This window comes from Piliocolobus tephrosceles, chromosome 16, assembly GCF_002776525.5.
Source record: "Piliocolobus tephrosceles isolate RC106 chromosome 16, ASM277652v3, whole genome shotgun sequence".
Classification (NCBI taxonomy): Eukaryota; Metazoa; Chordata; class Mammalia; order Primates; family Cercopithecidae; genus Piliocolobus; species Piliocolobus tephrosceles.
This window is the reverse complement of record NC_045449.1, coordinates 75025344-75050453: the sequence shown is the minus strand read 5'-3', so window position 1 is coordinate 75050453 and position 25110 is coordinate 75025344. Positions and strand designations below refer to the sequence as shown.

At 59.2% G+C, this 25110-nt stretch overlaps 4 protein-coding genes across 9 annotated transcripts in view; 3 read left to right on the top strand and 1 right to left on the bottom strand.

Moving 5' to 3' along the window:
- The window catches only part of SLC38A10 (solute carrier family 38 member 10), a 38426-nt gene extending 23304 nt beyond the window's left edge, over window positions 1–15122 (top strand). For all 3 annotated transcript variants that reach the window (XM_026455861.1, XM_026455862.1, XM_026455863.2), the window contains 5 exons: window positions 6706–6861; window positions 7561–8049; window positions 8625–8744; window positions 13074–13250; window positions 13461–15122. In XM_026455861.1, the coding sequence (XP_026311646.1) occupies window positions 6706–6861; window positions 7561–8049; window positions 8625–8744; window positions 13074–13250; window positions 13461–14578 (2060 nt within the window). In that variant the 3' untranslated portion in view covers window positions 14579–15122. The remainder of the gene's footprint in view (window positions 1–6705; window positions 6862–7560; window positions 8050–8624; window positions 8745–13073; window positions 13251–13460) is intronic.
- Window positions 15123–19139: 4017 nt separating this feature from the next.
- NDUFAF8 (NADH:ubiquinone oxidoreductase complex assembly factor 8) lies at window positions 19140–21181 on the bottom strand. Of its 2 annotated transcripts, none has more exons than XM_023211578.1 (3): window positions 20977–21181; window positions 20742–20856; window positions 19140–19439 (listed from the first exon to the last, which is right to left on the bottom strand). In XM_023211578.1, exons 1-3 carry the CDS (start codon window positions 21058–21060, stop codon window positions 19330–19332), a joined length of 309 nt encoding a protein of 102 aa, XP_023067346.1. In that variant the 5' UTR covers window positions 21061–21181; the 3' UTR covers window positions 19140–19329. The 2 variants fall into 2 exon arrangements, with proteins under 2 accessions (XP_023067346.1, XP_023067347.1); XM_023211579.1 differs by having other exon boundaries at window positions 20746–20856.
- Window positions 21182–21323: 142 nt separating this feature from the next.
- Window positions 21324–25061, top strand: TEPSIN (TEPSIN adaptor related protein complex 4 accessory protein). Of its 3 annotated transcripts, none has more exons than XM_026455865.1 (4): window positions 21324–21423; window positions 22934–23006; window positions 23320–23411; window positions 23589–25061. In XM_026455865.1, the coding sequence occupies exons 1-4, from the start codon at window positions 21376–21378 to the stop codon at window positions 23712–23714; spliced, it is 339 nt and encodes a 112-aa protein (XP_026311650.1). In that variant the 5' UTR covers window positions 21324–21375; the 3' UTR covers window positions 23715–25061. The 3 variants fall into 3 exon arrangements, with proteins under 3 accessions (XP_026311650.1, XP_026311649.1, XP_026311651.1); XM_026455864.1 differs by having other exon boundaries at window positions 21338–21423; window positions 23314–23411; XM_026455866.1 differs by having other exon boundaries at window positions 21364–21423; window positions 22734–23006; window positions 23314–23411.
- CEP131 (centrosomal protein 131) overlaps window positions 24514–25110 on the top strand; it is a 50711-nt gene continuing 50114 nt past the window's right edge. The window contains exons 1-2 of the mRNA XM_023211590.2: window positions 24514–24621; window positions 24805–24923. Of these exons, the coding sequence (XP_023067358.2) occupies window positions 24514–24621; window positions 24805–24923 (227 nt within the window). The remainder of the gene's footprint in view (window positions 24622–24804; window positions 24924–25110) is intronic.

Here is a 25110-nt window from a genome sequence, read left to right as displayed (position 1 = left end):
GGTGCCCCGTAACCCCGACGCCTCCGTCTGTGGCACAGTCCCGGCTGTGGTGCCCCGTAACCCCGATGCCTCCGTCTGTGGCAGAGCCCAGGGTGCAGAGATACGTGTTTCCTGCGTGTGGCTTTCCAGGTGCAGCTGCAGCTCCGTGGCCTTGATGGCTACTGCCTCCCTGACCCTCCCAGGCCTAGAGAGGGAGTGCCACACAGGGCGGCCCTGCAGGCAGCAGACCTCCCCGGGCCCAGGCCTGCCCACGAGCTCTGAGTGGCGCCAGGCAGGCATGGGCAGGTAGGTGCTGTCCACGATGACCTTCATGCCAGGTCTTCTGCCCCTGACAACAGCCGGGTTTGTGCATCCACAGCGCCTGTGTGTCCAGCACGTCCAGCACACCCTCAGCAGAGGCCCCGCTCAGTCAGATTCGCTGGGCGTCATCTGCACACCACCCTGGGAGCCCTGGTGAGCAGTAGCGGCTGTGGCTGGGGGTCTCTGGTCGCTGTGGAGGTGCTGGCCAGTGACTTCTGCCTCGGGGAGGGGCCTCCACTTCTGTAACGGACAGGAGGAGAGGTCCGCTGAAGGGAGCCCCTGGCTTCTGCTGAGCATGTGGGGGCGCCGTCTCAGCCGTGACCCTGGGGCTTGTTGTCATCTGTTCGAGCTCCGCACTCCTGTGCCTGGAAAGCTCCTTCCCAGCGTTGTCACTTCATACACGCCCTCCGAGGGTCTCCCTGGATCCGCTGTGCTCAGATTTGCCAACGATGACGGTTCCTGGATGGCGAAGGTGGGCAGGGGAGCCCTGCCTTCTGGGTTCCCTGCAGCTGGCGGGGCTGTGCTTGGGGACAGTTGGGGTCACCAGAGAAAAACGTGAGTGTTCCAAAGCAGCCGGTGGCTGCCAGCTGCCTTGAGTTGGATTTGGTAATTCCGACTGGAAAAAAGTCCACCTGGAGAGGCAGGTGGGTGTTTTGCACCCACCTCAGCTGGTGCCCCAGGCTCGGTGCTGCCTGAGCAGGGCCACTTGTTGCTGTCCAGGCCTCTGGGCTAGAGTGGGCGCTGACACGGAAACTGTCGGTGGGTCCAGTGTGCTGGGACCCTGGCCTGGGCAGTGAGGGTGTCGCCCTCGTCTAGCGGGCTGCTGGGGAATGGACTTCTCTTCTCAGTGCCAGCCAGCAGGAGGCTCCCCGTCCCCCCAGCACTGCACAGCCTCTGCTTGCGGCCGGTGCAAGCAGCTGTATCCTGTCATGAGGCTTGTGCGGGCCGTGGGCCTCCGGCTCACCTGGTGCCCTCCGAGGCCACATCTGGTTTCTATTTCTTCCACGAGGCTGTAACAAAACACATGGCCCCTCTCAGAACCACATGCCGCTTGTTTTTAGCGTGTCTCCGATTTTTCAGCCCCGGCTCCCCCATGATAGATGGGCTGCCTGGCTGAGGCTGAGCTGGGGTCGAGGGTCCTGCACCGATGCGCGCTTCCTGTCGGACGGCTGAGCGGAGTTTTACTGGTCTCCTTGATGCTGCAGAGGCCAAAAATGGTACCTGCTGACCGGGTGAGAGTCCTGCGTGGCCCTGGACTGTGGCTGGGAATCCCATCCTCATGCAGATATCGTAGTTAGACGCGCACAGCCTGGGCCCCATGCATGGCCTTGCAGGTCTTTGTGAGCATGGCTGAGTCCCTGCAAAGGCTCATGAAGACGGTTACCTGGAAAGCCGGGAGTCGGGCTGTTCATACCTGCTCTCTCTAGCACCCTGGAGGCTCGGGGCGGGTTGGGGTTTGTGACATCTGTTCCTTTCTTGGAGCTACAGGTCCCCCGTCCCTCCCGGTTCCTGCACGCCCCTCATTTGCTGCACGGGGCAGCACAGCAGGGCCCGCACCCCTCAGGCACCCTCGTGCCCGCTTCCCTAGTGGGGCAGGCACAGCTGCACTTCCACTCAGTGAGAAAATGAGGCAGTGGCCTGGCTAAGAAGGGAGCCAGAATGCAGTGATAGGGGATGGAATGAGGGTCTGGCTGGGTGTCGACGGGTCGTGCGTGTTGATGCAGGGGCAGAGATGGCCACAGTTCTGTGCGCTCAGGCCCAAGTGGGGACACACGGCCCCCACGCATGGAGCCAGGTCACGTGGCTCAACATGAACCAGAGGCTGCGGGAGGCAGGACCCTTCGGAATCTGGCCAGGTCCTGTGCGGCTGGCACAGTTATCTCAGACAGTGGAATCAGCTCCCTGCCATTTCAGGACAGCAGCAGAAACACAGCACAAAATTATAACAGGAGGAGAGGTGTGGGGGACACAGCAAAGGAGCTATCAGAAGCCTTCTCCAGGCCAGTGTGGTGGCTTACACCTGGAATCTCAGTACTTTGGGAGGCCAAGGCAGGAGGATCACCTGAGGTCAGGAGTTTGAGATCAGCCTGGCCAACATGGTGAAACCCCGTCTCGACTAAAAATACAAAAATGAGCCAGGTGTGGTGGCTGGATGCTGAGATGGGAGGATCACTTGAGCCTGGAAGGTCGGGGCTGCAGGGAGCCGAGATGGCACCACTGCACTCCAGCCTGGGTGACAGAGTGGGACCCTGTCTCTTAAAAAAAAAAAAAAGGCTTTCTCAGCAGGGCATTGCTCCAGCAGGGTGGCAATGTCCCCACAGTCAGAGGAGAGAAGGGAGAAGCATGTGGCCCTAAGTCTCTCACAGACCGTTCCGTGCTGTGTGGAAGGAATTCGGAGCGTCTTCCGCCTCCTAATAGACAGCAGCGGTGCCAGCCGCAGTGGAGTCAAAAGCAGTGGTGAGGAGGTTCCGCCTGCTGGAGGCCGCACCAGGGCCTGACTGTGTTGCCAGCCCAGACACCCGGGTACCAGGAGCCAGATGGCCTGGGATTCCCCTTCACGTTCGGAAAGATGAGACCATGAGGTCGTCGGTCAGCTATGTGTGGAAGATTGGGCTGTAAAGCCAAGCCCTTAATGAGTAATCCTTTCTCATGGCAGCATCAAGGGAAAGTCAGAAATCAGCTATTGGAAAAGTTGCCTAAAAGCAGGGACTAGCTTTTAAAAGTCACGTCAGCGGCCACTGTTCCCGCCTCTTGCAAGTGTGGCGCCCTGGGATCCCGAGCCTCCTCGTGAACTTGGGGTGGCGCTCAAGTGGATGGGGAACTCCGTCAGTGGGATGCCGGGACCATAGTTTTTTTTTTTGTTTTTTTTTTTGAGACTGAGTCTCGCTCTGTCACCCAGGCTGGAGTGCAGTGGCCGGATCTCAGCTCACTGCAAGCTCCGCCTCCCAGGTTCACGCCATTCTCCTGCCTCAGCCTCCCGAGTAGCTGGGACTACAGGCGCCGCCACCTCGCCCGGCTAGTTTTTTGTATTTTTTAGTAGAGACGGGGTTTCACCGTGTTAGCCAGATGGTCTCGATCTCCCGACCTCGTGATCCGCCCGTCTTGGCCTCCCAAAGTGCTGGGATTACAGGCTTGAGCCATTGTGTCCGGCCACCGGGACCATGTTTAAAAGTCGCTTCTTCTGAGGACCATCTGACGTGACTGTCTCCATCTTTGCTGAGCACAAGGCACACAGAGGGAGCCACGGCGGGTCCAGGCTGGCAGCCTGCAGAGCCACCTTGCCGACTCTTGGGGTCTGGACGGCAGCGTCGCTGGCCTCCCTGCCCGTCCGTGCTGGCCTCCGGTCTGGGGTGGACGCCAGCCTTGAATGTGGGGTTGGGGACGCATTAGATGTTGCCCCTTCCCCTCCAGGTCACCATCTCCAAGTCCCCGAGCGTGTCTGACCTCAGAGACCGAGTCCTGAGCTGTGGCCTTGGCAGCCTCGGGGCCTCCCTGCCCGACTGGACAGCAGGGAGGAAAGTCTGAGGGATCCGCCTCCGCCGTGGCCCAGTCGTGGCCTCTGTCACTTGTTAGGAAGGTGTGTGTTTCTGTGCGTGCCAGGAGCTGGGAACCTGCGTCAGCACCCGGCAGTGAGGAGCCGCTGGGACAGAGCCTAACACGGCATCCCTGGCGCCGGGTGCCGATGACACCCACAGGTTGTGGTTTTTTGTGACTGGAGATGATTTTTTTTTTCTTTTTGAGACAGAATCTCCGTCTGTCGCCCAGACTGGAGTGCGCTGGCACGATACTGACCAACGACAGCCTCCACCTCCCAAGTTCAAGCGATTCTCCCACCTCAGCCTCCCGAGTAGCCGGGAGTGTAGGCACGGCACCACACCCGGCGAATTTTGTATTTTTTGTTGAGACAGGGTTTCGCCAGGATGGTGTTAAACTCCTGACCTCGAGTGGTCTTCCTGCCTCGGCCGCACACCTGGCCTGGAGGCGATTTTTGAAGCCGAATGAGGAGGACGGTTGCTCTGCGGCAGCACCCTCCACTCGGTGTTCCGGGGGGTGTGTGGAGCTGTCCCTCTTGGCCGTGGCTGCCTCTACTGTGGCTTAGCCTGGTGTATTGCTGGCCTCTTAGGAGAAGAAATTCAGACGCCAGAGATCTTCTCCCTCCTGAGGAGCTCAGTCGTGAGCTGGCGGGGGCACTCCCCACACAGGGCCCCTTTCTGTCTTTGCGCAACCTGTGTTCATGTCGAGATCCGAAGCGGCTGGCAGCACTCACATGTTTTTCAGTTGCTAATTTTGAAGTTTTGTGTTAGTTTTACTGCAGCCAAGAGGCACTGCCGGCAAACTGTCCCTGACGCAAAGGTCGGCTCCGCTGTGGAAGAGGCTGTGTGCATTGCCCGCGGACAGCTGCAGAGTGCCAGGCGTGAAGGCTGTGAGTGCGGCCCTCGGCTGGTCAGCTGCTGCCGGCGGCGGGGAGCCAGGACGCTCGCGCAGCCTTCCTGCAGGTGCCCGTGCAATCCAGCAACACTTGCAAAACACTGAGAGGCATGGCGTTCCCAGGAGGTTCTCCAAAGAAAGGGACCTCTGGGGCAGTTCCCGGCTCACTGTGCTCACTTCCCATCCTGCGGCTCCTGCACCCACACGGAGCTCCCGCTGGAGCCCCAGACGGTCGTTCGTGGCCTGAGGAACTGAATTTTGCTTCGTGCTGAGAAAATGACTTCTTAGAGGCAACTTGTTCTCTGACAATGGAGATTTCCTTTGTTTTGCTCTATTTTCCCTTCCCCTGCTCAGCCTCCCTTTCTTCACGTAGTAATCCATTGGACAGGCCCTCTTGATTGACAGTCGTGGCTCGTTTCTGCATGGAGCCTCTGCTGAGGCTTAATCATGTGATGGCGACTGGTGTGTTTTCACCTGCTCTGGCAGGTGGCCAAACGCTTATAGAACTGGTCACTTGGGCCGGGTGCGGTGGACCACTTGAGGTCAGGAGTTTGAGACCAGCCTAGCCAATGTGGTGAAACCCTGTGTCTACTAAAGATACACAAAAATCAGTCAGGCGTTGTGGCAGGTGCCTGTAATCCCAGCTACAGGAGGCTGAGGCATGAAAATTGCTTGAACCTGGGAGGCAGAGGTTGCGGTGAGCTGAGATTGTGCCACTGCACTCCAGCCTGGGCGACACAGCAGGAGTCCGTCTTAAACAAAACAAAACAAAACAAAACACAACAGTTGAATTTGTTACTTAGCTAAACTGTAGAGCCTAGTGTCTGCTTTCTGTTAACTGGTTTATTACCCAGTAGGGTGGTACCTATCCTCTACAGTTTGTCTAGGACTCTCAACTCCAAATTGACAACAGTGTAACTGTCTGTTGCCCTAGACTAACACGTCAGGCTGCTCTTAGAAGGCTGGTATTGGCCGGGCGCGGTGGCTCAAGCCTGTAATCCCAGCACTTTGGGAGGACGAGACGGGCGGATCACGAGGTCAGGAGATCGAGACCATCCTGGCTAACACGGTGAAACCCCGTCTCTACTAAAAATACAAAAAACTAGCCGGGTGAGGTGGCGGCGCCTGTGGTCCCAGCTACTCAGGAGGCTGAGGCGGGAGAATGGCGTGAACCTGGGAGGCGGAGGTTGCAGTGAGCTGAGATCCGGCCACCCGGCCACTGCACTCCAGCCTGGGCGGCAGAGCAAGACTCCGTCTCAAAAAAAAATAAATAAATAAATAAAATAAAATAGAAGGCTGGTATAAAGCTAAGAAAATTGTCCCCATTTTCTTCTCCTTTGAGAGCTGGTGAGCCCCCATCTGCTGCTCTGAACTGGACTCTGTGAATTCTTCTCCAGACAGCTTCACCTGAGTCCCCCTAGGCTGCAGCGCCTGTCTCAGTGGACACACGGCCTTGCTGTGTCAGGAAGGTGGTGATGGTGGTGGTGGAGGTGGTGATGGTGGAGGTGTCAATGATGCAGCGATGGTGGTGGGGTGGTGGTGGTGGTACGGCTGGAGATGATGGTGGTGATGACGGAGGTGATGGCAATGATGGTAGGGGTGGCGCTGATGGTGGTAGGGATGGAGATGATGGTGATGGGCAGCGGTGATGGCGGTGGTGGTGGAGGTGATGGCGGTAATGGAGGGGACTGGGAGAGTCGGTCGGTGGGCTCATGCCGCCATCTGGTGGTAATGACTGAGTATTACATGGAGTCTCGCTCTCCCTGCCCCCAGGTAGGTGTAAATTGCATTTTGATATATTTTTGTTATGAATACACATGAAAAATGACAGTTTTCTGTGCTACTTAGCTGCTAATGATCGAACAGGAAAAAAAATAACTGCTTTGGCTCTGCCGTTGGGCTGGAAAATATGGTAACAGTCCAGGGAGAGCCGCCCCACTCCTGCAGTGCGGTTCCCTAACTGTGCCCTGCTCCCAGCCCAGGATCCGGTCGTGGCCATGGCCGAGGATGGCCGGGAGAAGCCGAAGCTGCCAAAGGAGCGAGAGGAGCTGGAGCAGGCCCAGATCAAGGGGCCCGTGGACGTGCCTGGACGGGAAGATGGCGAGGAGGCACAGCTTGATCGCCCTGGGCAAGGTACTGGGCACTGGCCGGGGGTGGGGACGGGGAAGGGGGGCCCCAGGTCCTCCTTTGCAGGCCAGACACCCTGCGGCGTGGCTCTCGGGGCTATGTGTGTGTTTTCCCTTCAGCCCAGCCTAAGTTCTGGTCATTTTTGTTTTCTGTGTCTTTCTTTTTTTTTTTTGAGACGGAGTCTCGCTCTCTCGCCCGAGCTGGAGTGCAGTGGCCGGATCTCAGCTCATTGCAAGCTCCGCCTCTTGGGTTCCCGCCATTCTCTTGCCTCAGCCTCCGGAGTAGCTGGGACTACAGGTGCCGCCACCTCGCCCGGCTAGTTTTTTGTATTTTTTAGTAGAGACGGGGTTTCACCATGTTAGCCAGGATGGTCTTGATCTCCTGACCTCGTGATCCGCCCGTCTCGGCCTCCCAAAGTGCTGGGATTACAGGCTTGAGCTACCGCGCCCGGCCTTGTTTTCTGTGTCTTTCAATCCAGACGAATGCCCTGCCCCTCCCAGAGCAACTTGTTTGCAGCTGCCTCTGTTGTAACTTTAGCGTCAACTGCGCTTGACCAGGCAGCAGGGAGGCCAGCGGGGAGGTGGTATCTGTTGGCCTGTGTCACACTGTTGGGAGCCAGAACCCAGGGAAGAACCCAGTTCAGATTCCCTGGGAAGGGAAGGAGGGGCCTCAGCCTGACCCCATCTGTCCCCCGTGTCCTTGCAGGGATTGCCATGCCTGTGGGCGAGGCCCACCGCCACGAGCCTCCTGTTCCTCACGACAAGGTGGTGGTAGATGAAGGCCAAGACCGAGAGGTGCCAGGAGAGAACAAACCTCCATCCAGACACGCAGGCGGAAAGGCTCCAGGGGTCCAAGGCCAGATGGCACCGCCTCTGCCCGACTCAGAAAGAGAGAAACGGGAGCCGGAGCAGGGAGAGTTTGGGAAGAGGCCTGGACAGGCCCAGGCCTTGGAGGAAGCGGGCGATCTTCCTGAAGATCCCCAGAAAGTTCCAGAAGCAGATGGTCAGCCAGCCGTCCAGCCTGCAAAGGAAGACCTGGGGCCAGGAGACAGGGACCTGCATCCCCGGCCCCAGGCAGTGCTGTCTGAGCAGCAGGATGCCCTGGCAGTGGGTGAAGGGGAAAAGGCCGATGGGGTGCCGCCACCAGGCAACGCCGCCGGGGATACAGGGCAGCCCGCAGAGGACAGTGACCATGGTGGGTGTCAACCTGGGCTCCTGTGGGACGACGCTTCCCTCTCGGGCTGGGGAGGCTGGGCAGGGGCAGCAGAATCGATGGGTCCTCCCTCAGGCCCCAGTCTCTCGCACTGCTCCAGATTAGCATGCAAATGGAGCGGCCGGGCAGCTGGTGGGGATAGGAAGAGGCTGGTGGCTGACAGCTACTGTAATATCTGTCACACAGTTGTTTGCCAGACCACTAAATGTCAGGTGCTGCGCTGTGCTCGTGTGTCTGCGCGCACATGGAGGGTGGCGCGGGGGGCACCTGACAGGTAACACGTTGTTAAGTGCCCATCTAAGAGCTGCTTAGGACGGTTCTTGCATTTTAATTGCGAAGGCAGTTAGCATTGGCTCATTGCCACAAGCCTATGAGGTTGTTAAATATTTTTTTATTGCTTCGCTAGTAATCATCAGGTTGAATATAAACTGTGCTGACGGGGGTGTCTCTTTAGAAACATCTGCCACCTCCTTTTGTCCCTCCCTTGCCTTCTGTCCCCCGCCCAGTCCTCCCTTGACTTTCCTGCAAAACCTTCTGAGTCTTCACCGTGTGTGCAGGTGGGAAGCCTCCCCTGCCAGCGGAGAAGCCTGCTCCGGGGGCTGGGCTGCCGCCTGAGCCTCGCGAGCAGAGGGACGTGGAGCGAGCGGGCGGAGACCAGGCGGCCAGCCAGCTGGAAGGTAAGGCCTTGGCCCCACAGCTGCCTGCCTCAGGCCCAGGGAGCAGCAGCCCCTCCCCCAGCCCTGGGGTGATGCCCAGGTCATCCCAGGGAGCCCTGTCAGGCACCCTTCTCTTTCCAGCCGCCTGCTCAGCAGACCCCTCGGATAGCTTCCTGCTCCCTTCCCATCAGCAGCTTGCTTTCTGGGAACGTTTTATCCCTCCCTGGGAACGTTTTATCTTCCTTACTCCCTTTAAAACACCCGCAGCATTGTCACCTGGCTTGTGATTACCATTTTGTCTCATTTTAAAGCAGGTTTGTTAGCAGTTCTAACACTCTCAGTATTTAAAGCCAGGCAGGTGTGGGCATGCCTGCACCCAGATGTGGTTTATTTTAGTTTATTTTATTTTATTTTAGTTTAGTTTAGTTTAGTTTAGTTTAGTTTTAGTTTAGTTTAGTTTAGTTTAGTTTAGTTTAGTTTAGTTTTGAGACGGAGTCTTGCTCTGTCGCCCAGGCTGGAGTGCAGTGGCCGGATCTCAGCTCACTGCAAGCTCCGCCTCCTGGGTTCCCGCCATTCTCCTGCCTCAGCCTCCTGAGTAGCTGGGACTACAGGCGCCGCCACCTCGCCCGGCTAATTTTTTGTATTTTTAGTAGAGACGAGGTTTCACCGTGTTAGCCAGGATGGTCTCGATCTCCTGACCTCGTGATCCGCCCGTCTCGGCCTCCCAAAGTGCTGGGATTACAGGCTTGAGCCACCACGCCCGGCCTGATGTGGTTTATTTTAAGGCTGTGCCCCGAGAGGACCTGGCTTGCGGGTGGCTGCACCCACCCTGGTCCTAGCAGAGCCCCGGCCCAGAGCTCTGCTCCCACACCCTCGGCCCTCGGAGCTCGGCTGTGTTCATCGGCAGGGATCTGTCACTTGTCCCTCCAGGAAGGCTCCTCATGCCTTTGCTCTCCTGAGAATAAAACTTACTGTGACTCCTCCTCCAAACTTCCTGCCCCTTGGGTCCCAGCTGTTGGCTTTTGCGGCCCCTCCTTGTGACCTCACGCAGTTGGGTGGCAGCAGCTCTCTCTGTGGGCCTGCTGGGGACAGGCTTCTGTGCCATGTCCTCTCCCAGGCTGGGGGTCCCCTCACCCTCTGAGGGTGTGTGGCTGAGCCCTCGCTCGCCGAAAGTCATGTACATTTGGTGGCAGTGTCCAAGCCTTCTCTCAGGATGGTCAACCCTGCCCCATGAGGGGTCCACGTGTGCCCCGGCATTGGGTCTGTTCCAGGAATCTGTATGGGGGTCACAGGGCACAGCCGCTCCAGCCTCCTGAGCCAAGTCCCAGGTGTGGGAGCTCTGGGCCAGCCTTGGCGCGGGCACCTCCCAGGGCATTTGTAAGACACGCACTTCCTGCCCGCGCCTCTTGCCCTGTGGCCTCAGACAGCCGGTCCAAGGGAGGGCGGCTGCAGCAGCCATGTCCCAGTGGCCTCAGGACAGCCGGTCCGAGGGAGGGGGTGCGGCAGCCACGTCCCTGTGGCCTCAGGACAGCCGGTCCGAGGGAAGGCGGCTGTGGCAGCCACGTCCCTGTGGCCTCAGGACAGCCGGTCCGAGGGAGGGCGGCTGTGGCAGCCACGTCCCAGTGGCTGCGGCCTGGCTTCTCATGGGTGCAGCTCGCCCTCCTTGCACCTGCAGCGCGGAAGACAGAGCCGAAAGGTGCCCCTGGGCTTCCAGAGCTCTGAGCTGCTTCAGAAGTTCGCACATGTGGGATTTTGTCTCAGGTTTTAGTCAGGCCGTATTTTTTGATTCCAATTTCTATGCTCTGTAACTTGAACCTGTTTGATTCTTTTGATTTTCTTCTTTCTGAAAAAGACTTTTCACGGTTTCCTATTCTGCCTTTCTTCTGTATGCCTCTCAACGGGACGAACAGCTGAGATTAAAAAGATAGTAGCAGGTACGAACCCAAAGAGTGTGCGGAAGTAAAGAGCGTGCCTGGAGGGCCTCAGACCTGCGCGCAGCCCCTCGGTGGCACACCTGCCCCAGGACAGCCCTGCATGGGGACACGTGTCAGGCCCCAGACCCAGGCTCAGCCGCAGCCCTCAGGCGGGGTCCCGATGCCCACTCCGCTCCCTTGTGTTATAAATGCCATGGTCCTTCTTAGCCCTGCTGTAGCCTTGCCTGTCATCAGAGGGCAGGCCGCTTAGGGCACCAGCCGAGGCGGGGCGCTGCCTGCACTGCTGCCTCATGGGCCGCCTTGAGAGATCTGTGTGGGTCTCAATAGGTGGGTGGCTCCGTGCCTACTGCAGTCCGGTCCCTGTGGTGTTGGTGGGCTCTGGCTGTAGGAACAGCCTGTCTCCTCCACAGTTCTTCACATGTGTCCCATGTGGCTTCTGGCTGGACGTGGCAAGGCTCCTTCCTCCCTCCCCCTCCCCTCTTTTTTTCCCCTCTTCCTCTTCTCCTCCCTCTTTCTCCCTCCCTCCTCCTCCCTCCTCCCTCCTCCCTTGTCCTCCTCTTTCCTCGCCTTCCTTCTTCTCCCTCCTCCCCTCCTCCCTTCTGTCTCCTCCTCTTTCCTCCCCTTCCCAGCACCAGGCCCAGGGCTAGTCCTTTGGGGAGCAAGTGAGGCCGTGGTGCCTGCCCTTTCGGAACCCTGTCCTGGAGTACGGGGAGGTGTCGCCAGCACGTGGGATCTCGTCCTCGTACCATTGACCATTCCGTGGTTGAGCCCTGCAGCAGCCAGGGCGAGAGCATGGCCCATGGCCGAGGTGGCTGGTCTGCTGCCTGCACTTCTTCATGTGAAGGGAGGTTTGCAGGAGACCTGCTCTGCCCGTCATGGCCTTTCCCTGCAGGCAGGCGTCTGGCCCGGGGTGCTAGCAGGGAGCAGGGGCTGCCGCTCGAGGGCCAGCCCCATGGCCCTGATCTCCTTGGCGCCGGCCCTGTCCCCCACATGCAGGGGTCTGGGCGAGGCCCAGGGCTACATTCCTAGGAGAATGCTGACCCTGCGCTTCTCTGGCTGGTCAAGGTGTCGCTGGGGAGGCTGGGCCGGCGCATCAGTCTGTGTCTGGCATGCGGGGCCCTCCCTGAGATACCTGCTCTCACCACTCGCAAAACATCCCTCTTGCTCCTGGATTGAACTTTTATGCCTGACAGCCCCAACCCATCATTTTTCAAAGCTTCCTATAATAATTTGAAAATGTGTTATAAAAATTACATAATTCACGGCCGCTTGCAACAAATAACTGGCCAGTGCTGAAGCAAGTCGGACCAGGTGCTCCTGCAGCAAGTGTGTGCCAGCTGTAACCCGGGCAGGCCTATCCTCTGGCCCTTGCTGCCGTCACCAGCTCTTAACGCTGGGTGCACCAGGGCTCCCCATCATGCAGGACCTGCCCAGAATTTCCACAGCAGATGGTGTTCAGGAGCGGTGGTCAGGACGGCTGGCCAGGGCCTCACTGACGCTCCAGCTCCCATGCTCCATTTAAAAGAAGACAGCTTTTATTTGTTTTTAAAATTCTCATTTCGGAGGAAACTTTCTAAAAGTACCAATATTCTTTTCAAAACATAGCTTACAGTTTTTCTTTTCTTCTTTTCTTTTTTGAGACAGGGTCTCGCTTTGTTGCCCAGGCTGGAGTGCAGTGGTGTGATCACAGCTCACTGCAGCCTCAACCTCCTGGGCTCAAGCGATCCTCGGGCCTCTGCCTCCCGAGTAGCTGGGAGTACAGATGCCTGTCACCACACCCTGATAATTTTTATTTTTATGTTTTGTGTGTGTGTGTGGAGATGGGGGGGTCTTGCTGTTTCCCAGGCTGGTCTCTACCTCCTGGGCTCAAGCGATCTGCCTGCCTCGGCCTCCCAGATTGCTGGGATCACAGGCATGAGCCACCGTGCCCAGGGTTATTTTCCTACATACTTGTCCTAGAACAACTGAATGTGTAAAGTGGAAAAAAAAAAAAAGAAAACCCACCCAGCCCAGATAACCATCTCTGACATTCTGGCACATTCCTTTTGACTCCGTGTTGCTCTGGACACTCATTTTCATGAACAACAAGCAAGTTTGCTGAGGTCCTGCCGGGTGCGGCTGCGGCACAGCCAGTGGGAGAACTGACGCAGCAGAGTGGCTGGCTGGCGGGAGAGGCCATCCCGGGTGGGCTTCCAGGGGCAGTCAGGGCGCAGCCTCTCGCGGGCCCTTGGACCTGCGTGTCTCGCTGCGCTGTCCAGGTTTCATGGTCACGGTCATGACGAGTGTCATCAGTGGCCGGCATTCGGGCGCACCCCCTGCAGGTGACCTGTGTGTGGCCTTGCTGTGGGCGCAGTCCTTGGCGCGGCACGGTGCATGAGCAGCCCCGGCACCCTCTGACTGTGCTTTCCAAACGCAGAGGCTGGCAGGGCAGAGATGCTGGACCACGCCGTCCTGCTTCAGGTGATCAAAGAACAGCAGGTGCAGCAAAAGCGCTTGCTGGACCAGCAGGAGAAGCTGCTGGCGGTGATCGAGGAGCAGCACAAGGAGATCCACCAGCAGAGGCAGGAGGATGAGGAGGACAAGCCCAGGCAGGGTAGGCTGGGCCGGCAGAGGGAGTGGGGTGGGGCCGGGCAGGGGGTCTCCTGCCGTCGTCATGCGGCTGGGTCTGAGGCTCGGTGGCCTCAAGTCCTGAGGGTGAGTGTGGGTTTTGGTTCCCAGTGCCCAGTGTTGCTTGTTCTTTTGGGCCCCCACTGGCAGCCTGTGTTCAGTGCTGTGGCTCAGTGATGGCCAACTTCATTTGCAGTGGAGGTGCATCCAGAGCCTGGGGCGGCGGTGCCCAGAGGCCAGGAGGCCCCCGAAGGCAAGGCCAGGGAGACGGTGGAGAATCTGCCTCCCCTGCCTTTGGACCCTGTCCTCAGAGCTCCCGGGGGCCGCCCCGCTCCATCCCAGGACCTTAACCAGCATTCCCTGGAGCAACCTGAGGGGCCTGCGGGCAGAGACCCTGCTGGCCCTCCTGATGGCGGCCCTGACACAGAGCCTCGGGCAGCCCAGGCCAAGCCGAGAGATGGCCAGAAGGATGCCGCCCCCGGGGCAGCTGGCACGGTGAAGGGGCTCCCCAAGGGCCCAGAGCAGGTGCCTGTGCCAGACCCCGCCAGGGAAGCCACGGGTCCAGAAGAGCGCCTTGCAGAGGAATTCCCTGGGCAAAGTCAGGACATTACTGGCGGTGGTTCCCAAGACAGGAAAAAACCTGGGAAGGAGGTGGCAGCCACTGGCACCAGCATTCTGAAGGAAGCCGGCTGGCTCGTGGCAGAGACAGGAGACGCTCGCATGGAGCCCAAGCAGATGAGCCGAGACCTGGGCCTTGCAGCGGACCTGGACCTGCCCGGCAGGGCTGGAGGAGCGGCCGCACAGCCCCAGGCTGTGGTCCACCAGCTGGAACCGCGGGTCATCTCTGACGGCGAGCAGGACGGACAGCAGGGCCACCGGCGGGACCATGGCGGTCACCTGGAGATGAGAAAGGAGGCCCACGGCGGGGACCACGTGCCTGTGGCTCACGAGCAGCCTAGAGGCAGGGAGGACGCTGCTGTCCAGGAGCCCAGGCAGGGGCCAGAGCCAGAGCTGGGGCCCAAACGAGCTGTCCCGGGGGGCCAGAGGCCGGACAATGCCAAGCCTAACCGGGACCTGAAACTGCAGGCTGGCTCTGACCTCCGGAGGCGACGGCGGGACCTTAGCCCTCATGCAGAGGGCGAGCTGGCCCCGAGGGACAGGGTCATCATTGGCCTTAACCCCCTGCCTGATGTCCAGGTGAACAACCTCCGTGGCGCCCTGGACACCCAGCTCCGCCAGGCTGCGGGGGGAGCTCTGCAGGTGGTTCACAGCCGGCAGCTTAGACAGGCGCCCGGGGCTCTGGAGGAGTCCTAGCACCTGCTGGCCATAGGGCCACGCCAGCCACTGTCTTCCCCGGCCAGCAGCAGGTCTTTCTCAGCCGCATCCCAGCCAAACTCTGGAGGTCACACTCATCTATCCCCAGGGTTTCATGTCTGAGGCCCTCACCAAGTGTGAGTGAGAGTATAAAAGATTCACTGTGGAATTGTTTCCAGTATGTTCTTGCTGTTGTTCTGTTGCAGCTCTTAGTCTGAGGTCCTCTAACCTCTAGACTCTGAGCTCACTCCAGTCTGTGAGGAGACATGGCCTCCACTGGGAGCCGACCGGTGCACTCCCAGGCTCAGGCTGGGGAGCCGCTGCGTCTGCAGTCAGACCCCCTGCTTCTGCCAGAGAGCACGCGTGGTCTTCAGGTTGAGCTCGGCCGTGCGTGGAGCACATGGCTGCTGATGGTCCCAGCACAGGCTACCATGAGAGCCAGCGTCCAACCCCAAACTTGCAGCGACTCCGAATTATAACTGTTTACCGATGTTTCCCACAGTGTGGCAGGAAGTCTTGAATAAACACTTTTGCCTTCGCCCAGCCTCGGTGGATGCTGTTTGGTGTCCGGGAAGCACAGGGAACAGGGGCCGGACTCGCGAGCGGGGCATCCAGGGACACTCCTCTTGGTTGGCCCAGCCCTCCGTGGTCTGTGTTTTGCAAAATCCAGTTGTGGCTTTTTTTAAAAAAGTAAAAAACACCACTGATACCTGATTAGTGAAGCTGGGGGAGTGGCTGAAAGTCTGAGGCCAGCTCAGGATTCCACATGTATAAAGCAGAGGCCAGAGGTCACGAGGGAACAGTGCCATGACCTGAACATCGAGCATCGCAGTGACTGGACACGAGACGCAGCACAGCCCCAGAGAGACCCTGTGAGCAGGCAGAGACCGCCTGGTGCCAGGAGGTTGTCCAGCCCCCAGGGCCAGGCCGACATGCATGCTGCCCCGTGTCCAGGACAAGCTCCACAGCCCTCTTGCCTGGCCGGGGAGAGGAGGTGCTGCTGTGTCCAAGCACGTGTGGACGGGGACTGCGTCCCTGAGTCTGCGTCGGCTCGTCCTCTGGGGAGCTTTGCGCCCCGACCCTGCCACGAAGGGCGGAGGGCCAGGGCCTGGGTCTGGGGGGCCCATGTTGGTGAAGGGCCTTTGCACGGAGGGCCCAGCCTCGGCCTCTGGCGGTGTCTTCTACCTGCACCTTTTGATATCCTTTGGCTTTTTATTGTAGTTTCTTACCTTGAAGGATGTCACTGGGCAGCCTGAAGACTGGAAATTTTTTTTCTTTTGAGACAGAGTCTCACTGTGTTGTCCAGGCTGGGGTGCAGTGGCATAATCTCAGCTCATTGCAACCTCTGCCTCCCAGGTTCAAGCAGTTCTCTTGCCTCAGCCTCCCTGGTATCTGGGACTACAGGCAAGTGCCACCACGTCCAGCTAATTTTTTTTTTTTTTTTTTTTTTTTGTATTTTTAGTAGAGACCGGGATTCACCATGTTGGCCAGGCTGGTCTCGAACTCCTGACCTTGTGATCCACCCACCTCAGCCTCCCAAAGTGCTAGGATTACAGGCTTGAGCCGCGGCGCCCGGCCTGAAGACTGGAAATATACTAGAGGGAAGCTTCTGGAGGCTGAGTGGTGACGCCTGCGGAGTCCCGGGGGCTGGGAGGAGGCTGCAGGGCCAGGGGCATTGCTTAGCAGTTGGGAGGTACCCCGCCAAGGGGTTCAGTCCTGGTCATTTCTGTCTTTCAGTCTCAATTAAAAACAGTTCCAAATGAACCACTGCTCAGTGGTAAAACGCCTTGTGGACATCCCCCTCAGATTGGAACTCCATTTGTTAAATCGCTCAAAGTGAGATTTTCATTCTGGCTGGATTTCCCCATATATCTTGCCGTGACCCAGTTTTCTTTTTCTTTGGAGGTTATTCCATCCTCCCTGCTTTCTGCTGAGATGGCTGCTGTTGGAGCGGGCCGCCCTCGGCCGACACAGAGGCATCCGTGACAGCTGTGCCTCTGCTGTCGCCCGTCCCACTGCACCCCGGAGTCCCTACACCCCCAGCCACAGGCAGGGTCACCCGCCCCCATGCACACTTCCTTATTCCTGTCCACCCCCAGCCCAGGTGGCAGCCCCTCAGGGAAGGAAAGAGAAACTTCTTTCCCCAGAAGCCTCGCAGACCCCTGGGTGGGGCCTCTCAGAACGACACAGAGGGGCCCCGGGGCCGGGCTGCGCTTTCTGACCAACCACAGGCTGCTCCTGTCTGGCCAGTCCTGGTGCAGGTCACTGGGCCATGGAGCCTGCCTCTGGGGGCTCAGTTCCAGAGCAGGGCGGCAGGGATAGTGCCGCCCCGTTGCCGGTGGTACTTCTGTACGGGAACAGACTTGCACAGCACGCTGGCCGAGGGACGGATTGAGTGGAGCTCAGCCCTCAAAGAACTTCCGGCATCGCCTGAGAGCCAAGGCATTTGCTGTGGTTTGAATGTGTCCCCTCCAAAATCCAGGAGTTGCCTAAGTGATAGTATCAACAGGTGACGAGGCTGTGGGCTCCCTCCTTGCTCCTACGATTAAGAGCCTTATAAAAGGACTGGGCACGGTGGCTCACGCCTGTAATCCCAGCACTTTGGGAGGCTGAGGTGGGTGGATCACCAGGTCAGGAGATGGAGACCATCCTGGCTAACACAGTGAAACCCCGTCTCTACTAAAAATAAAAAAAATTAGCTAGGCGTGGTGGCGGGCACCTGTAGTCCCAGCTACTTGGGGTGCTGGGGCAGGAGAATGGTGTGAACCCGGGAGGCAGAGCTTGCAGTGAGCCAAGATTGGGCCACTGCACTCCAGCCTGGGCAACAGAGCGAGACTCTGTCTCCAAAAAAAAAAAAAAAAAAAAAAGCCTTATAAAAGAGGCTGCACGCAGCATGCAGGTCATTTGCTCTCTTGCCCCTCCGCCTTCTCCAGCATGAGGACGCGACACAAAGGCCCTCCCCAGACACCAGTGCCAGTGCCTGGATCTCGGGCTTTGCAGCCTGCAGAGCTGTGAGAAACCAGGCTGTTCTTTGTAAATCACCCAGTCTCAGGGCTTTGTTAGGGCAGCAGGACGGCCCAAGTGCACCTGAAGTAGTTAGAGCTCTGCACTGTCCCTGTGGTGTAGAAACAGCAGAACCCCTCCCCCTTCCCTTCGCCTGCTCCACCCCCCCACTCCCCCCCAGCTTCCTGAGCTGTCAATCGATGTGGTGCTGAGATCCCGTCACTCAGGGAGGAAGGGCAGAGCAAAAGTGGAGGAAGGTTTGGAAGGAAAAAGGACACTTGGAGTGGCAGAAAAGACGGTGTCCCCAGGAGGTCTGAGAGCTGGGTTTGGAGGTGCGGGCCACACTGGGCCACAGAGAGTCTGGCAGGTCTGTCACCACCTCACAGGGTGAAGGACAGCAAGGGGGAGTGCTGGGAAGACAGGTCTGTGGGCGGGACGGGAGGCTGGATTTGGAGGGAGAAGATGCAGGAAGCTCTGCCAATGAATTGCCAGAGAACGGAGGAGAGGGCATGACAGGGCTAAGAAAAGGACGTTTGTGCGGTGAGGCTCGCTCATGGATGAGTGCTGGGCACACGTGAGGAGGAAGGCAGGGTGGGGGCAGCCGGCCCTGCACGCTGCGGAGGCAGGTCGGGTGGGTCATGCCAGCACACGACATGAATCTCTGGCCTGTGCCTGGATGGGCTGTGGTGGCTTCACCCCAGCAGTCTGGTCTGGATTTCTGTGGTTCCCAAGATGTGACACTATCCTGGCCCTTGGGACAAAATCCAGCGCTCTGGCCTGGCTCCTGCAGACCCACCACCCAGATCAGACCGCAGGGCATTTGACCCTTAGGGGAAACCAGGCTAATTCTGGGGTAGCATCTGTAGGAGGAAACATGGAGGAACAGACCTCAGCCCACGGGCTCAGCTGCTAGCACGGGCCTGGGGGCAGGTGCAGGCTGCAGCCCCATGACAGTGCGACCTCCACACCCCGATCAGGGGCCCTCAAAGCAGTCCCCGCCACGCCCTGCAGGTGGCGCTCAGGCCTCACGGACTCCCAGGTCTCAAGGTCAACAAGTGCCCAGGCAGCATCAGGATGTGACCCTTCTCACCTTAGTTTTAGGTCAAGTGATGTGACAGGGAGGGGGAACGAGAGGGCAGGTGCCATCAGTGAAGTACCTGGGCTGCTGAGGGGGGCGACCAACCCCACCCAGGAGGGGCGGTGGCTGCTGGTGCTCTACACAGGCCCCTCTCGGAGACTCAGGCCCTTTTATGAAGAGCCCCCGCCCTGCCCCGTGTCCAGGAAAGCCACCTGCGAGGACCCTGCCTCATGGAATGTCCCCTTGTGGTGCTGACGTCCTTGTCTTTGGTGTGTGCTGTATACCCATAGCAAGATCTGCAGGCTTCACCAGATTCACATTAAATACCTTAGTGAGAATGTTTTAAAATGGGGACCTCGAGGCAGGGTGTCCCCAAGTCCCAGCCCTTCCAGTTTTGGGGGAAAGGCTTTGGGCCCCCCCATTCCACCTCGGAGAGGCCAAGACCCACGTGTCACAGTCTGCACACAGTAAGCCCCAGGCTGCAGGACTTAACGGAGTCTTTATCGTGGCTTCCATTACATCTTACTCTAACTCAGATTTACAGACACAACACTGGAAAACCAATTCCTGCTCTACCCACGCCTCAACTTGTTAAGAAGAAGAAACACAGGATCTAACACCCAGGAACGTCACATCTTCGTCATTCCCACTTCCTTTCTGCCCTAGGCATTCAGTGTGTGCCACAAGGGGCCATCAGGACGAGGGCACCGCACCCACGGCAGCAGACAGGTGTGAAGCTCAGAGTCCCTCCTAACAGCCTCGCTCCAGCGTCTTCTTGGCCTGTAAGATAAAGTGTTTTGTCTCAATGGCTTGCTTCCAAGTTAGATATGGCTCAAAAGAAAGCTACCACACTAAATGTCATGTTCTACGCAAATACCTTACAGAGAACGTGGTGCTGGCATGTGGTGGGGGCTCGACTGGTTGGAGCCTGGGCCCCATGGGCCAGTTCTCTAGGCCACTTGTCCATGGGACAAGGGCCTCATGACACTGTCACGGAACTCACTGCTGCACCTCCTCTGAGCCCCACCAGATGCCACTTTGGGACCCAAGCTCTCATAAAGGGAAAGCAGGAGCCCCCCAACTTTTTTTTTTTTTTGAGATGCAGTCTCGCTTTGTCGCCCAGGCTGGAGTACGGTGGCGCCGCAATCTTGGCTCACTGCAACCTCCACCTCCCAGGTTCAAGTGATCTTCCACCTCAGCCTCCCAAGTAGCTGGGACTACATCACCAGGCCTGGCTAATTTTTTTTTTTTTTTTTTTCTTGTAGAGACGGAGTCTCCGTATGTTGCCCAGGCTGGTCTCAAACTTCTAGGCTGAAGCAATTCACTCGCCTCAGCCTCCCAAAGTGGTAGGATTACAGGCATGCGCCACCATACCCGGCAAAAAGTGCAACTTCTGATGAGTCACCTACCCCTGGATCCAAGGCTGCTAGGGCCAGGTAGGGATGAAGACCATGGAGCTCTAGTTCAACTACCCTTTCTCTGGTCCAAATCTCCGGATTAATAGCTCCCAGTAAACAAGAGTCAGCACCGGCATCACGGCCTACCCCAGATACACTGAGGTGGTACCCAGAGAGGCTGACACTTAGGGAACCAGCCTCAGAATGACTTAAAGCCCCCACGGGCAAGAAGCCCTATCGTGCCAGTTGTGAGGCTGGCTGGGGGTGCCCGGCAGGACAGGTGCTGAAGGAATCCACCACTGCAGCTGCACGGGGCGGGCTGCAAGTGAGGGGAGATGAAGACCTGGAAGGTGCTGGGCACTTTCTGGGAGTCCTGTGTTGGGTCGATCCTGGCCTGATACCCCTTGGCGGCAGTGCTAACACGAAAGCTTACGCGTTTTACCAGGCGCTTTAGTGCACACATTTCCCATCCTTTCTGAGGTTGGTGCCAGTCCCGTTTTACAAATACGCAGGGACAAGCCCTGGACGGCCGAGGTTTCGCGGGCTCGTCGGTGGCTCGGTGGTTTGGTCAGCCGGCGTCTAAAGCACGCGGCAGGCGCTCAAACCTTGAACCAACGGGAAAGCAAAGGAAAGCTGGGGCCCCCTGGATCTTGGAGGGGAAGGGCTAAGAGGGGCCCGCACCCACCTACCGCGGCGGCGAAGCAGCTCCGCAGGGCCTCGAACTCCCGCGCGCAGAGGTCCTTGCTCAGGCGGCCGCCCGGGGCCGTGGAGGCCTGCACGCACCTGCCGTACGCCGCGGCCTGCGGAGGGGATGGGCGCGGGTCATGGGGTCCCTTGACTCCGTCACCGCCCTCCCTCCCAGTCACCTCCCCGCGCTGCTCCTCCTGTCCAGCAGCACTGGCCTGCCCGCGGCTCCTCACCTCGGCCCCGCAGGCGGCCAGCCGCTCGGGGAAGGCGCGGAGGCGGCTTCGCACGCGGCCCCACACAGCTCCGTTCACCGACATGAGCGGCTGTTCCCAGCGCCCCTGGACGCCGTCATCTTAGGTCCATCCTCTTCCGGTGTCAAACAGCTTGATAGGTCGGCGCTTCCGCCCATAACCTTTCCTGAGCTGCTTAATTGGCCAGAGCCCCTGCAATTGGCTCTTGTCCTAGTCTGTCTGTGCTCTGGGACTTCGGATTGGCCTAGGCTCAAATTGTTTACGAAGCCAACCTCAGGGCCCGCCCCACCGCGAGGGATTGGCCGGCGGAGCCAGACCCGCGCAGTGATTGGAGAGCCCGGGCCTGGCGGAAGCGGGGCAGACCGGGAGGGGACTTGGATCATGGCTGCCGCGCCGCCGCTACGGGACCGCCTGAGCTTTCTACACCGGGTGAGTGAGGGCGGTCTGCCCGGGCCCCGGCCCCATGGCTTCTCTCGAGCGCCGCGTTCCCCGGACTCGCCCCGGGCTTGAGCCGTTGACCTTGCGTCTCCGCGCCGGGTAGCTGGTCCTGGCCCGTTTGCCCGCGCCGACGCCCCTGAGCTGCCCGCCCGCCGCGCCGTCCCGGGGCCTCCCAAGCCGGACCCACCGAGCGCAAGGGCGATGGGCACAGCCAGACCCTGGAGGGACGAACAGGCCTCGGCCAGCATTTAGTGGGCTCCGACAGGAGGGAAGGAGCGGCGGACCCAGTGGACGTGGAGCCGCTGTGTCCGTGCTGCCGGCACCCAGGTGGGCTGGCGGCCCGCCGTCCTCCCTAACGGTGGCATTTCAGAGGACCCCGGTCCTGGAGAGGCACCCCTGGGTTGCAGAGAACACAGACATTTCGAAGGGACAGGGAAGGACACACCGTTGTAAGCCCCTCTTAGTAAACCCTCTGAGAAGGAGAGGCCGGGCCAGTTCCCAGGTGTCGTCCTGAGCAAACTGCCCTCTTTTGTCAGCTCTCAGCTTTCCTAGGCTGGACCTCAGAGGGGGCTGGGCTGGCCCAGGGCGCGGCCTTGGGCTGCCAGAAGCCACGCTAGGGTTGGTCAAGGCTCTCAGTGCAAGGTTTGGACAGAGTCGTTCTGTGCTGCGTTCTGCAGTTGTCAGCTGTCACCTGCAAACCTGTCTAGCTCCCCTTAGGGCTTGGTGGGCAAGTAGTGTCAGTGATGTGTGTCCACAGCCTCAGGAAACACTTCAGGTCCACGTTTTCGTGTGTTGTCACTAGATCTCCGCCCCTTCCAACTGAAAGTCTTCAGCACCTCACGTGGTCGGTCCCATGCTTGTCCTCTTAAATACTCTTGAACTCTATTCTGTCCTGAAACTGAATAATGCAAAAATGGGTGGTTCTAGTTTTCATCCCTATAAACCGTACATCTTTGTGCCAGTAAGTAAGCATGAAACGAATAAGTACATCTGCTGTTAGCGCACATAAAACACACGACATCAGTCGGTTCTTGGGGAGTGATGGAGCCAGTCAGGCTGAGCGGCTGTCACTCTGCCAATCCGGGCTCTTGGGAGGTGGAACCATTCATAGTCCCCTGCGTGGAAAAGGGCTTGCCTGCGCCTTGTTTGGCTTTGCTAGTCAGTAGGTAGGTACAGGAGAGGTACTTTCAAATAGCCTTACGTGCTGGTAAGTGCAGGGAGGCTGGGGGCTGTGTCCCATCATAACCCAAGTGGCACAGCTCCTCCGTGGAGAACCACCACTGATTTGCCTCTTCTCCAAGGCTGTTCATCCTTGACTGTTGAGAGAGGACCCTGCTGCAGCCTCCCTGTGGCCAGTAACACAGTTCTCACCCCTTCCCAGGCCTCTCTCTGGCCATGTCAACAGCGAGAGGTGGGCCGTTTCCATCCCCTTTGGAGGGCTGTGGACCCACCCCTGTGGGAGATGGCACCTCATCCTGGCGGGGCTCTTGTTCCCTTTCAGCTCCCGATTCTTCTGAAGGGGACATCGGATGATGATGTCCCATGTCCAGGCTACCTGTTTGAAGAGATTGCTAGTATCCTTCCTCGACGTACTGTGTGGGGGAAAGAACGGATGGCAGGGTCCCAGAGTGGTGCGAAGGGTTCCTGGGGATTGTGCTGTCCCTAGGGGGATCCGCAGCTCCTTTATCATTGGAAGCAGCCGTGGGTGGGGTCTGAAGGCTGCAGTACTGATGGCACAGGAGACCTGAGAAGCCCTGCGCTCCTGATCGCAGAGCCTGCAGTAGGCGCCTGCAGGGAGCATGGACTGAGAGGTCCCAGGGCCCGGTCTCCCTGCGGCCCGGCACAGCCTTCACCATCTCGCCCTTCCCTAACCCGAGCGTGCCACAGAAATCTCCCACGAGTCTCCGGGCAGCAGCCAGTGCCTGCTGGAGTATCTCCTGAGCCGCCTGCACAGCAGCTCCGGCCACGGGAAACTTAAGGTGAGCCCCCGGGTGGTCAAGAGTCAGGCCCGAGGCCCGGCCCACGGTGGTGAGGCTGGAGGAGCAGATGAGCGGCCCAGGGTGGCGAGCAGCTCTGTGCCCTTTGGGTGTCCTGGGCCCTGCCCTGGGTGTCCCGTGTCCGGCCCACCCAGCACTGCTGACCGCCCCACTCCCCAGGTGCTGAAGATCCTGCTCTATCTGTGCAGCCACGGCTCCTCCTCCTTCCTGCTCATCCTCAAACGCAACTCTGCCTTCATCCAGGAAGCTGCAGGTACAGGGGCTTTGGACAATGGGGGAGGGTGACAAATCCTCCGGGCTTGAGAAGGAAGACTTCAGCCAGAGCCCTCACCTGGGCCTGGTCCCCATCAAAGCCCCGCCTTGCTGATCCTGGCCCATCCCTGGCCTCTCCACCTGCTGCCCACCCTCACCGCAGCTGGCCGACTCGGCCTCCCCTGACGTGCCCTGCCCCTCCCTCCGCTGGGTCCTCCGTGCCTCCCATGCGTCCCTGGGCCTTCAGCTGCGTCTGTCCCTGTGCTTGCTGCCCCGGGTGCCATTGTTTGTTTCTCTGTGTGCCCCGCGGGTCTTCCCCCTCCATCCCAGCGCCCACACGTAGCAGACTCAGTGCCTGTTCACACGTCCTCCTCAGGCTGTGGGTTCTTGTTCTAGGGCTGCTCCTCAGAGCCCAAGACAGAGGGAAGCCATGGGAGGGCGGGACTGGGAGGCAGGAGAGGCGGGGCCCCGGCCAGTCGGTCTGTCCAGACAGCAGGTGGGTCTGGGGGAACCGTCCCGCAGGCTGGGGGGCAGTCCCATGTGCCTCTGCCTAATGAGATCTTCCATGGGGCTCCAGGCGGTCACTGGGCACACCATGCCTGGACCCCAGCCCAGCCCCTGAGGGGAATTCTGGGGAGGGACACTGAGTCTCTGTCGTGCCGCTGCTTGCTTATGGAGACCCTGAGCGTGTCCGTCCACTGGGCTCACCCCAAAACCGGCGTTGAAACCAGTGTTGCCCGACTTTGTGACAAGTGGGCATGCAGCTCTAGGTGTCCCTCAGGGGCCAGTGCCCTGGGCCATTGACCGTTGTGACACATGACTTAGGCGGTAGATGCCCCTGAAGGAACGGCTGTGCGGGGGTGCTCTCGCCATCCTGATAGAGCGCCTCACAGCTTTGGGGCCAAGGCAGTACCAGCCGTTTGTCCTCACCATTCAGCGGGTCAGAGGGCCCCGGGCTCCGAGGCCATTCTCATGGCTGTGGTTGGTGCATGTACGTTGTGGCTTCAGTGGTCTCAGGGACATGCCCTGGGGTGGGGGCTGCAGCAGGTGGGGGGATGGGGCACGGCAGGCCCCGAGGATGGGAAAGGCTGTTCTTCTGACCCTGGGTTCTTGTTGGCACTAGAGTCTCTCCTGTGCAGAGGCAGTTGTGGATGATGGCTGTCGCCAGCTGTACCTGGGCACTGGCCCTGGGCGACGCGCAGGCTGTGGGAGGTGTCGCGACAGTCCCCGTGAGGAAGGCAGGTGCCAGATGCTGCACGTGAGAGATGGGGCGCCCCGCCCCAGGCGGCGGGTGTGCAGCAAGGATGGCCCACCCCACACACGCAGAGAGTCAGAAAGAGGAAAGAAACACAAAACGCAGCTGGCAGTTAAAGACAGGTTTTCTTTTTTTTTTTTTTTTTTTTTTTTTGAGACAGAGTCTTGCTCTGTC